The 12145-nt window shown below is 40.2% G+C and overlaps 1 protein-coding gene across 3 annotated transcripts in view; it reads right to left on the minus strand.

Annotated features, from left to right (window-relative positions):
* The window catches only part of PALS1 (protein associated with LIN7 1, MAGUK p55 family member), an 84999-nt gene that overhangs the window by 49789 nt on the left and 23065 nt on the right, over positions 1-12145 (minus strand). For 2 of the 3 annotated variants that reach the window (XM_062181352.1, XM_062181353.1), the window contains exons 2-3: positions 6785-6868; positions 1232-1750 (exon numbers count right to left, since the gene is read on the minus strand). In XM_062181352.1, the coding sequence (XP_062037336.1) occupies positions 1232-1598 (367 nt within the window). In that variant the 5' untranslated portion in view covers positions 1599-1750; positions 6785-6868. The remainder of the gene's footprint in view (positions 1-1231; positions 1751-6784; positions 6869-12145) is intronic. The other variant, XM_062181354.1, reaches the window with a different exon arrangement.

Below are 12145 nucleotides of genomic sequence, written 5' to 3' on the forward strand. Positions count from 1 at the left end.
ACATCCCTAGCCTTCTGAGTACAGGACAGGCTGAATCTCAGCCTTGACTCAAACCCTTCCGCTTTGTGCTCTATGTCAACTCCTGATCTGGCAAATTCAAACTCGGTTCTACCACTTACTAGCTCGGCATCTTAAGCAAGTGATTTAACTGAGTTTACATTTCTTTATCAACAAAATTAAGATTACCGTCTGTTAACAGGATTGTAACAGGTATTTTATAGCATGGTGTTTGTTAAAGCACCTAAGTGTGGGACTTAAATGAATGGCAACATGATGACAATAAAACAAAAATTCTTTCCTTCCACAGAAAAGATGAATTATATTCCTTTTCACATCTAAAAACCAGTAAATCACCAAGAAATAAAATACTACATATGAACATTTGGCCTAGTTTAAAAGGTAGCAGAAATTAACATATAAGGCAGCATTTCTCAAATTGACTTACCAATTCTTAACATTAGTTCAGTAAGCACTTATGCGCAGGAGGATGGACAGTAAATTCAGTGACCAAATATTCTAAGTCTAGGAATCTGCATTCTGTATCAATCTCTCATATAGATTCAAGCCTAGTAACATTCAAAACACTCCAAGAAATGCTGTAATAAGAAACTGTTAATTCATTTAACTCAGAGTTCTCAAAATGCATCTAGTCACAGAACTCTTTTTGTTTGCCTGTTTCTATTTATATCTCATTGGACTAGTTTCTGGTTTTTTTTTTCCCACCAGACTAAAATTTGGGAACAGTACAGGGAAATCTGAGCTGTGCTTTATGTGTCTGATGCCATATGAACAGCACCAGCTCATCTTAGCTCATCTTATTAAGACACCAAACAGAACATTAGTTAATAATTTTATCACTTTTATAAACTTATGACATAACAGAAATTCAAAATCTGAAAACTGCTTTTCAGTATTTTGATATAATAGTTTGTGAGTTTGATATAAAAGGTACATTTCAGGACTTCAAATATTAGGCCACATGCAAATCTTTTTATATCTAAAAATCATGTCATAGTGACTGAACATTTATGCCATAAGCTTTAGCTCTATGTGGCTAATGGTAAGCAATCACAGACACACAGCCTTTCCAAAAAAAGAGGTGTTCTTGGCCTAGAATTTAAATTGCCATTACTTATATTCTCTTAAATCCCTCTTCCTTTCCAAACACATTTATATTGACACAGATGAACTAAATCAAAACATTTTCTATAATTCTGCTATTTTTACTTACCTAATATTTTCACAGCATAATGAGGACTTTCTAAGATAATTCCTTCCTCTGTATCAAATATAGGGTTATCTATTCCAGTTTTTGGAGGAATTTGAGCCAGTTTCTTAAGTCTCATGGAGGAATTAAGGTCAAGTTCTTGTTTTTTCCCTTCTTCTTCTCGCCTACGTCTCATGTCTTCCTGCTGTTGCCGAATACGTTCCAACTGTGCACTTCGCCGAACCGGCATCATCCTGGTGCCCAAATCTCCAGGACAGTCCACAGCCATCTCTCGGTGCTTTGAATGCTCCTCGGGTGATGCAAGACCAACATTTTTTACTTCACTGTCTGATTCCTCTGTGACATGCCCATTCATATGGGATGTTGTCATGGTTATCTATATGAACTTGCACCAATTTCTATAAATCAATTTTTCCTATAAAGGCAATTCTCTTGAGATTTGGTAGTATAAAATCCATGTTACTTCAAAAAAAATTCTTACATCACATAATAATGCTATGAAAAAGTATCCATGAAGGAAATCTAAGGGGAAAAATGGGGGGAAAGGGTATAAGAATTATAAAAGCAGATTTTACAAAGCTTACTTCTAATCTTCACACAATATAGAAAATATCTAATAAGCACACAATATTACATTACTATGTAGATTAAGTACTTTCATTTTACAGATAATTCTCTGGAAATCAATGTGTCACAAAAGAAAAAAAAGTCTTCTCTCAAGAATTCAAAGCATATTAAGAAAAATTATATACAGCAAAGTGAGAAAATACAGTTTTGGTTACTGGTTTGGTAGAGAAAGTTGCTCATAAAAAGGTGTTTTAATCATCTTTTGTAGTTTCAACATTGTATTTTATGTTCAGTTAATATCCATGGGATTGAAATAACATCCTAGTTACTGTAAAGAAACTTAATCAACTGATCTAGCATGTAGCGAGGCCATGTCAGTAGCTTACTTGAAAACAGGCAGTATTTTAGGGAACAATTCACTAATTTCTAGGAGTTTTTGAGATGAAGAAGAAACCCAACTTCCATTACCATTAAGGCATCTACAGGACAAAACTATACAAAGTCAGAAAAGGCCTTCCTGGGTTATTATCTTTATGACTAGTCAGATTGAAAGAAGGAACTGGGGCAAATGATTATGAAGATTTATTTAGAGAAAACAGTAGTATGTGTTCAAGTCAAAAGTTTTAGGAGCCACACTGTAGAGCAGAGAGAAAACTGAATTTTCTTTCCTTTTTTTTAAGATTTATTTATTTGAAAGGCAGAGTCAGAGAGTGAGTGATAGAGAGAGAAGGAGAGACACAGAAGTCTTCCATCAGCTGGTTAACTTCCCGAATCCTAGGGCTGCACCCCAGGTGGCCAAAGCCATGAGCCTGAAGCTTCTTCCAGATCTCCCATATGGTTGCAGGGCCCCAAAAACTGAACTTTCATTCTGGCTCTACTACTTCCTCTAGCTTTCTGATTTAAGACCAATTTCTCCCTCAGAACCTCAGATTTACTTAAAAAATTTATTTGCAGAACTGTTCTGAGTTTTAAACAATATATGCAAGTTACAAAACAAAAAAATATATACTTATATTATTATTAATTTGATTCTATTTAAAAATCCCTTCAACACATTAAAAATTTTTTTTTATTGGGGCTGGTGCTGTGATGTAACAGGTAAAGCCATGCCTGCAATGCTGGAATCCCATACGGCACTGGTTCAAGTCCTGGCTGCTCCACTTCTGATCCAGCTCTCTGTGATGGCCTGGGAAAGCAACTGAAGATGGCCTAACTCCTCGGGCCCTTGCACCTGGGTGGGAGACCCAGAAGCTCCTGGCTTCGGATTAGCCCAGCTCCGGTAGTTGGCAGCCATTTGGGAAGTGAACCAGCAGATGGAAGATCTGTCTCCCTCCCCGCCTCTCTGTAACTCTTTCAAATAAATAAGTAAATCTTAAAAAAAAAAAAAAAAAAAAATTGTGCTGGATTACACTGGCATCAAGCCATTTCTCAGGCATAAATAGGCAGATTGTGTGTGTAAACCTACACATTAAATCTAATTAGTCTTCATTCACTCAAGACTTTAAAAATATTTACAATAATAAACCTACTACCTCCTTAAGTTGAATATTACTTCAACAATGCCAACTAAGCAAAATTAGAGTTTTTCCAGGCAATATTTCAAATGCCAACCAATCTTCCTCAAATATCTCAGGTCACAGTGAAAATAGGGACAGAAGATAGACTGTTTAAGACAAATTCTTCTAGACTATGAGGAAGACTACCATACCACCAATCAGAAAAATGTATGTATGTCACATGAGCCATATGAATTACTCTTTTTGTAAGAATTTTGGTAGATTATTCTGTCTTCCATTCAAATTTTAGTTTCTTTTTAACTATGTGATCTACACATAAGTACTTTATTGACAGTAGCTTGCCTTCTTTTGCATTAAAATGAGAGCATTTAGATTTAAATCAATTCTTAAATTTTATACGTTGATCATATACAAATGCAAATTCAAATTTACTTAAAATTTATTTTAAAATATTTTCATTACGAGTAAGCAGAAACTTCTACAGGAGTTATAGTAGTGCTATGCTTAATTTTAATGATCAGAGTATATATATTTCCAGAAATTTAAAACTCTCAACCTTCACTACTTACAACAATTACTGTGTATTAAAAATAAAATTTGGCCGGCGCAGTGGCTCAATAGGCTAATCCTCCACCTGCAGCGCCGGCACACCAGGTTCTAGTCCCGGTCGGGGTACCAGTTCTGTCCCAGTTGCTCCTCTTCCTGTCCAGCTCTCTGCTATGGCCCTGGAAGGCAGAGGAGGATGGCCCAAGTCTTTGGGCTCTGCACCCGCATGGGAGACCAGGAGAAGCATCTGGCTCCTGGCTTTGGATCAGCACAATGCGCCGGCCGCAGTGGCCATTGGGGGGTGAACCAACAGAAAAGGAAGACCTTTCTCTCTGTCTCTCTCTCTCACTGTCCACTCTGCCTGTCAAAAAATAAATCAATTAATTAATTAAATAAAATAAAATTTGGGGCCAGTGCTGCAGCTCACTTGGCTAATCCTCCACCTGCAGTGCTGGCACCCTGGGTTCTAGTCCTGGTTGGGGCGCCAGATTCTGTCCCGGTTGCTCCTCTTCCAAGTCAAACTCTCTGCTGTGGCCTGGGAAGGCAGTGGAGGATGGCCCAAGTGCTTGGGCCCTGCACCCGCATGGGAGACCAGGAAGAAGCACCTGGCTCCTGGCTTCAGATGGGCGCAGCGCGCTGGCTGCAGCACACCAGCCATAGTGGCCATTTTGGGGGTAAACCAACAGAAAAGGAAGACCTTTCTCTCTGTCTCTCTTTCTCTCACTGTCTAACTCTGTCCAAAATAAATAAATAAATAAAAATAAAATTTGGAGCCGGCGCCGTGGCTCACTTGGTTAATCCTCCACCTGCGGTGCCAGCATCCCATATGGGCACCGGGTTCTAGTCCCGGTTGCTTCTCTTCCAGTCCAGTTCTCTGCTGTGGCCCAGGAGGGCAGTGGAGGATGGCCCAAGTGCTTGGGCCCTTGCACCCGCATGGGAGACCAGGAGGAAGCACCTGGCTCCTGGCTTCAGATCGGCACAGCTCTGCCCGTAGAGGCCATTTGGGGAGTGAACCAATGGAAGGAAGACCTTTCACTCTCTCTCTCTCACACTGTCTATAAATCTGTCAAAAAAATAAAATAAAATAAAATTTAATAATTAACCATGCATTTTTACTTATGCTAGTAAAAAACATAAGCTAGTCTATAAAACTTATGAACTGATATTAAAACTCTAAGGTTATTTATTGCTATTCTTTACACTAAATCATGAGGGAAAACGGAAAGTGATGTACAAGAGACTGAGCCAGGTGTGATCTGGGTCAGAATTCTCATGCTTGGACTATCGTCATGATTGACTATCCAGATCTAATCTTTAACTCTCAGAAAAACTTCGCAACCTGATAATAATCCACTTACAATTTCATTTCGGTTATCTGCATTGGAGTGTTCACATTCTACTGGGAGACAGCAAAGAATTTATTAGAGACAGGAATCACTATCTAATTTTTTACTCCCAGTGCTTAGGTAATACACAACATATAGGGATTGCCTAATAAATATTTGTTCAACTAAATTTAGAATGGCATAACTTCACAGAACATAAATACACAGGCAATGGACTCTAAACAGGCTGTGGTAAGGGACATTTGGAAATACTCAAACCATAAAGATACATTTCTATGGACTGTATTTCAATAGGCAACTAAAAATCAGACAGACAGTAGAATATGATCCAGGCAGATGAAATCACATGATCAACAGGAAGGAAGAGTATGAGAATGGTACTTTCAGAGAACAGAATAGAAGATAATCAAGCTGGATGGGACAAATGGGAGCATGTAAAAGGATAAAACTGAAACACATGCAGGCAACCAGATTGAGACAAGTTTTAGAGCTAAAGACCTTTATCTTGAAATTGGTAAGAATCATTAAAAGATATTAAGCAGAAAATGTTGTGATCATATGCAATTTTACAGAAATATCATTCTGAAGTATCCAAGCATAGAAGACTGACTGTGGGGTGGCAATGAGATCAGTTTGAAAACACTCATAAGAAACAGTCCCTGGGGCGGGCATTATGGTGTTGCAGGTTAAGCCACCATCTGCAATGCTGGCATCCTATACGGGTGCTAGTTGGAGACCTGGATGCTCTACTTCTGATCCAGTTCCCTGCTAATGTGCTTGGGAGAGCAGCAGGAGACAGCCCAAGTGCTTGGGCCCCTGCACCTATGTGGGAGATCCGGAAGAAGCTCCTGACTCTTGGCTTCAGCCTGGCCTGGCCCAGCACCAGCCACTGCAGCCATGTTGGGAGAGAATCAGTGAATGGAAGACTGCTTTCTCTCTGTAACCCTTTCAAATAAATAAGTAAATAAATCATTAAAAAAAAAAAAAAAAAAAAGGAAGAAAGAAATGGAGTCCTGAACACTAAGACAGTGATAATGAAGAAAAGTTATAATGAAGAAATATTTAAGTTATATAATCAGTAGAATTTAGTGTCTATTTCACACAGCATAGCAAAAAGATGGAGAAAGGTTTTGTTTGGTTATGGGAGACAGTTCTGTAAAAGGAAGCTAAACAAGCTTCAATAAATGTGAATGATTGAGATTAAGGGAATTGAAAATAGCTTAAGAGGTACAGGCCCACAGAAAATTTGGTAACAACAGAATCATTTATGTAAAAGCTGGGATGCAAGAAAGTGAGCAGAAATACAGTTTTCTATATAATTACTACTCTAATTTTTAGGCAAAGAGAAATGGATATGCATAACCACCTTCAGTCTATACTAGAGTCCAGAACTCTAGAATATTTTTCAATTCATCCTTCTCCCACTTCTACAATACTGCCCTTTAACCAGCAGCTGGGATGTCTCATTTTAAGTCATCAGCATTCCTCTGACATTCTAAGAGGTTGGACTACTCGTTTCCATAGAAACAGCTTTGTCAGCTAACACAGGACTCAGGCCAAGAACAGTGAAAAGAACTTACATTGTGCAAACTGGAAAAACTTTGTCTACTGTCCTTAGTTTCTCTTCTCTGGTTTTTCATAAAACTCAGGCTAACTTTCTTAATCTGTAAAATAGAAAAACAAAACTCTTAATCAAGTAAAGAAGTCTGTAGTGTCTTTGAGGGGAAAAAGAAAGCTTAATTCAATATAACACCAAAGTCTGTTTACAGATAGGTAAAATTTCTTAGTATACAGTCATAAAAATGCACCATTACCACCATCACTCCAGTCTCTAAGGGACATGAATTACAATCAATGTTGTTGTGTATTAGTGCTGTTGGGAATGTCAAATGATGCAGCCACACTGAAAAGTCTGGCAGTTCCTCAAAAGGCTAAACATAGCTATCCTACATCCCAGTAATTCTGTTCCTAGGTATACAGCAACAGAAATGAAAACATACATTTACAGGTAAAAGTACATGCAAAAACATTCATAGCATTATTAACAGTCAAAAAGAAGAAATAAAAATGCCTATCAATTGATGAATGAATAAACCAAAAGTTGTATATTCATAAAGAAGTAGTATTATTTAATAAACAGAAATGAAGTACACACATATCCTACAATATAGCTGAATCTGGAAAACAGAAGTTAAAGAAGCCAGTCACAGGGTGGGCCTTGGGCCCCGCAGTGAAGACTTTGGATGGGATGCCTGAGTCCAATATCAGTGTCTGATGATGAGCTCTGGCTCCTGACTCCAGCTTCCTGCTAAGGCTGGACCCTGGGAGGAAGCAGCGATGGCTTAAGTGGTTGGGTCCTAGCCACCCATGTGAGAGCCTTGCATTCTGAGCTTCCACCTCTGACCTTGGCCAAGCCCAGGCTGTCACAGCATTTAGAAAGTGAACCAACAGATGGGACCTCTCTTTATGTATCTGTCTCTCAAAATAATTAATTAAAAAATATGGAATTCTGTTTAGCAATAAAAAAGATGTTCTACTGATATACATGACAACATGGATGGTCTCAAAAACATAATCCCAAATACTAGAGTCCATACTGTATGATTCTATTTATATGAAATTTCTGGCCGGCGCCGCGGCTCACTAGGCTAATCCTCCGCCTTGCGGCGCCGGCACACCAGGTTCTAGTCCCGGTCAGGGCACCAATCCTGTCCCAGTTGCCCCTCTTCCAGGCCAGCTCTCTGCTATGGCCAGGGAGTACAGTGGAGGATGGCCCAAGTTCTTGGGCCCTGCACCCCATGGGATGGGAAACCAGGAGAAGCACCTGGCTCCTGCCATCAGAACAGCGCAGTGCGCCGGCCGCAGCGCACCTACTGCGGCGGCCATTGGAGGGTGAACCAACGGCAAAAAGGAAGACCTTTCTCTCTGTCTCCCTCTACTGTCCACTCTGCCTGTCAAAAAAAAAAAAAAAAAAAAAGAATTGCACAACAGATGAAACCATCAATAAAGGGAAAAACCTTAAAAAAAAAAAAAAGAAATTTCTAGAAAGGACAAAATTAATACTGTAACAGAAAGCAATTTGGTGGTTTCTTGGGGCAAAGGGTGGGAGTAGAGAGTCACCTCAAAAGGACATGAGGAAATTTTTTTCCCTGTGAAACTAGTGTTCAAAAATTAATTTCAATATTATATAAATTTACCAAAACTCATACCATATCCATAAAAACATGTGAATTTTCTAGAATGTAAATTACGCTTCAATGATGCTTTTAAAAACCCATTAAGTCAAACATTTAAAATTAGGGAATTTTAAAGTAGTTATATCTATTTAGCTGACTTTTAAAAAAAACCAAAACCTCAAATCACACAGTTTAGATGACATCTTGTTGCCTGGAAACTGTAGCTCAAAGAGACTGATTAAAAGACCACCATTGGGAGTTGGTATTGTAGTACAGCAAGTTATCAGAGCACTAAGTGCCAGCTGCTCCACTTCTGATCCAGTTCCCTGCCAATGAGCCTGAGCAAGCAACAGAAGGTGGCCAAGTACTTGGATCACTGCCAACCACATAAGGGATCCTTGGCTTCAGTTCCAGGCTGCTGGCTTCAGCTGGCAGCCCCATGCAGCCATCTGGGGGAGTGAACCAACAGTTGGGACATCGATCTCTCTTAGCCTAATTTAAATAAATAAATCTTTAAAAAGAAAAAAGACCACTGTATATTCCAAAAACAAGTCATATACTAGCATCACATAAATGGCCCTATTTACCCAATAAATGTTTAACTCTGAATAAATTTAATTTTCTAACAATGAACAGGCCACACATATTTATGGAAGTAATTTAGCTATGTACAAAACTAAGTGAATAGAAGTTGAATGGAAATATATTTGGGGCTAGTCATGGAGGGTATTTCCTCAGAAATTATTAGTCAGTAAAAAAGGAACAATTTAAACAAAAGTAAATAGATCACTCAATATTTAATTGAAAATTACTTCTTAAATTACAGAACTAAAAAACTTTTTAAGAAAATTTTGGCCGGCGCCGTGGCTCAATAGGCTAATCCTCCGCCTCGCGGCGCCAGCACACTGGGTTCTAGTCCCGGTTGGGGTGCCAGATTCTGTCCCGGTTGCCCCTCTTCCAGGCCAGCTCTCTGCTGTGGCCAGGGACTGCAGTGGAGGATGGCCCAAGTCCTTGGGTCCTGCACCCCATGGGAGACCAGGAGAAGCACCTGACTCCTGCCATCGGATCAGTGTGGTGCGCCGGCCGCAGCACGCTACCGCGGCGGCCATTGGAGGGTGAACCAATGGCAAAAGGAAGACCTTTCTCTCTGTCTCTCTCTCTCACTGTCCACTCTGCCTGTCAAAAATTAAAAAAAAAAAAAAATTTAAGCCACATATTTGACAAACTGAATTTGTTTAACTCTTTAAGTACAAAATAAAAATTACTTTAAAAACTATTAAGCAAATTCATAAAACAGACAAATCAGGCCCCCTAAAAGACCAAGTGCAATGTCCTGTGTTTGGTTTTTAATGGAATACTCTGACAAGTCCTACAATAAAGGACATTTCTAAAATTCCACAAAGTTTATGTTTTAGGTTTCAGATAGTATCATTCAGATAATGGCATTCCAAAAAAGCCAATGCTCTTCTCATAGCTTTAAAACTAACTGCATTTAAAATGCACTATGCCACTTAAATTTGTAAAGAATAGAAGCAAACTTCTCATAATAAGAGTCTTCAACGTAAAAATCTAATAAAGATCTCAAAGGAGAATAAAGGCAATATGAGTAACAACTTAAATGTCACTCAATGGTCGGCGCCGTAGCTTAACAGGCTAATCCTCCGCCTTGCGGCACCGGCATACCAGGTTCTAGTCCCGGTTGGGGTGCCGGATTCTGTCCTGGTTGCCCCTCTTCCAGGCCAGCTCTCTGCTATGGCCCAGGAGTGCAGTGGAGGATGGCCCAAGTGCTTGGGCTCTGCACCCGCATGGGAGACCAGGAGAAGCACCTGGCTCCTGGCTTCGGATCAGCACGATGCGCCGGCCGCAGCGGCCATTGGAGGGTGAACCAACGGCAAAAGGAAGACCTTTCTCTCTGTCTCTCTCTCTCACTATCCACTCTGCCTGTCAAAAAAAAAAAAAAAAGTCACTCAAATCATCTGCTTTCATGGGCAGGAAAAAAAAAAAAACACACGACTCCAAACACTTGATTCAGTTAGATCACAATAAGGCAATATCATTAGATTAGAAGATAAATCTTTTTCAGATGCAAACATTCAGAGATCTGGTAGCTTTTTTATTCCTGGCAAAAAAATAAAAAATAAAAAATAAAACACAGCTGGGGGAGACACTGAGGCGTGGCATGTGAAGCTGCTGCTTGGAATACCCACATCTTACGTGAGAATGCCTGGTTCAAGTGTCGGCTACTCTGCGCTTCTGATTCAGATTCCTGCTAATGCACCTGGGAAGCAGTAGATGATGATGGCTCAAGTACCTGGGTGCCTAACACACACGGGAGACCCAGATGGAGTTCCTGGGCCCTGGCTTCAGCCTTGTCTACTCCTGGCTGTTGTGGGTATTTGGGGAATGAACTAGCAGATGAAGCTCTCTCTTTCTCTGTCACTCTGACTTATAAATAAATAAATATGTCTTAAAAAAAAAAAAACACATAGCAATTGAAAGATTTAATTTACAAGTTCCTATTCTCACCTTGAGATTCTAGGCCATACAATTGCCTTGAGACAAAATAAGATTAACATGGACAAAACAGTTGGAAAAAATACTGCTGCATTTACAATTTGCTACCTATATTCTAAAATACTTATTTATAAAATTTTATCAAAGATTTATTTCCAAACTGGATAGTCACATGCAGAAGAATGAAACTGGACCATTATTTCACATCATGTAAGAAAATTTCAACTTGGGGCAGGCATTTGGCCTATCAGTTGAGTTACTACTTGGGATACCCACATCTCATATTGGGTTCAAGTCCTGGTTTCATTCCCAATTCCAATTTCTTGCTAATGCACACCCTAGGAGGCAGAGGGCAATGATGGTTCAAATAGTTGCATCCCTGCCACTCTGGGAGAGACCTGGATTGAAATCCTGATTCTCAGTTTCAGCTTGGAACCAGCCCCAGCCACTGCAGCCATTTGGGTGTGAACCAGTGGGTTACATATTTTGGACTTAGATAGCTCTTCGTTGTGGGCAGTGTCCTTTGCATTTTTAGTAGCAGCTCTGGCTTTTACCAAGTAGATGCCAGTTAGTACAACTGTCTTTCCCAAGTTACAGCAGTGAAAATGTTTCTGGACATTGTCAAATTTCCTGAAAGGGGATGATGAATGGCAAAAATCAACCTTGGTTGAAAAACCATTAGTATCCACAAATGTTCAGAAGTACTATTGAGATAATTGAAGATAAATTTCAGCCAAAGCTGAGACACCCTGAGTTAAACACGAGAATATTAACTAATATTTTCTAATATAACTCGTAACCTGCAGCATTCAGTCTTCAATATTATTCAAAGGTTTCAGCCGGCGCCGTGGCTCAACAGGCTAATCCTCCGCCTTGCGGCGCCGGCACACCGGGTTCTAGTCCCGGTTGGGGCACCGATCCTGTCCCGGTTGCCCCTCTTCCAGGCCAGCTCTCTGCTGTGGCCAGGGACTGCAGTGGAGGATGGCCCAAGTCCTTGGGTCCTGCACCCCATGGGAGACCAGGAGAAGCACCTGGCTCCTGCCATCGGAACAGTGCGGTGCGCCGGCCGCAGCGCGCTACCGCGGCGGCCATTGGAGGGTGAACCAATGGCAAAAGGAAGACCTTTCTCTCTGTCTCTCTCTCACTGTCCACTCTGCCTGTCAAAAAAAAAAAAAAAAAAAAGGTTTCTCATGTACACTGTGGAACCGTAGGTTAAGCCTTGGCCTATTGTGCCAGCATCCCATATGGGCT

The sequence above is a fragment of the Lepus europaeus genome, chromosome 22 (assembly GCF_033115175.1).
Source record: "Lepus europaeus isolate LE1 chromosome 22, mLepTim1.pri, whole genome shotgun sequence".
In the NCBI taxonomy this organism is placed as follows: Eukaryota; Metazoa; Chordata; class Mammalia; order Lagomorpha; family Leporidae; genus Lepus; species Lepus europaeus.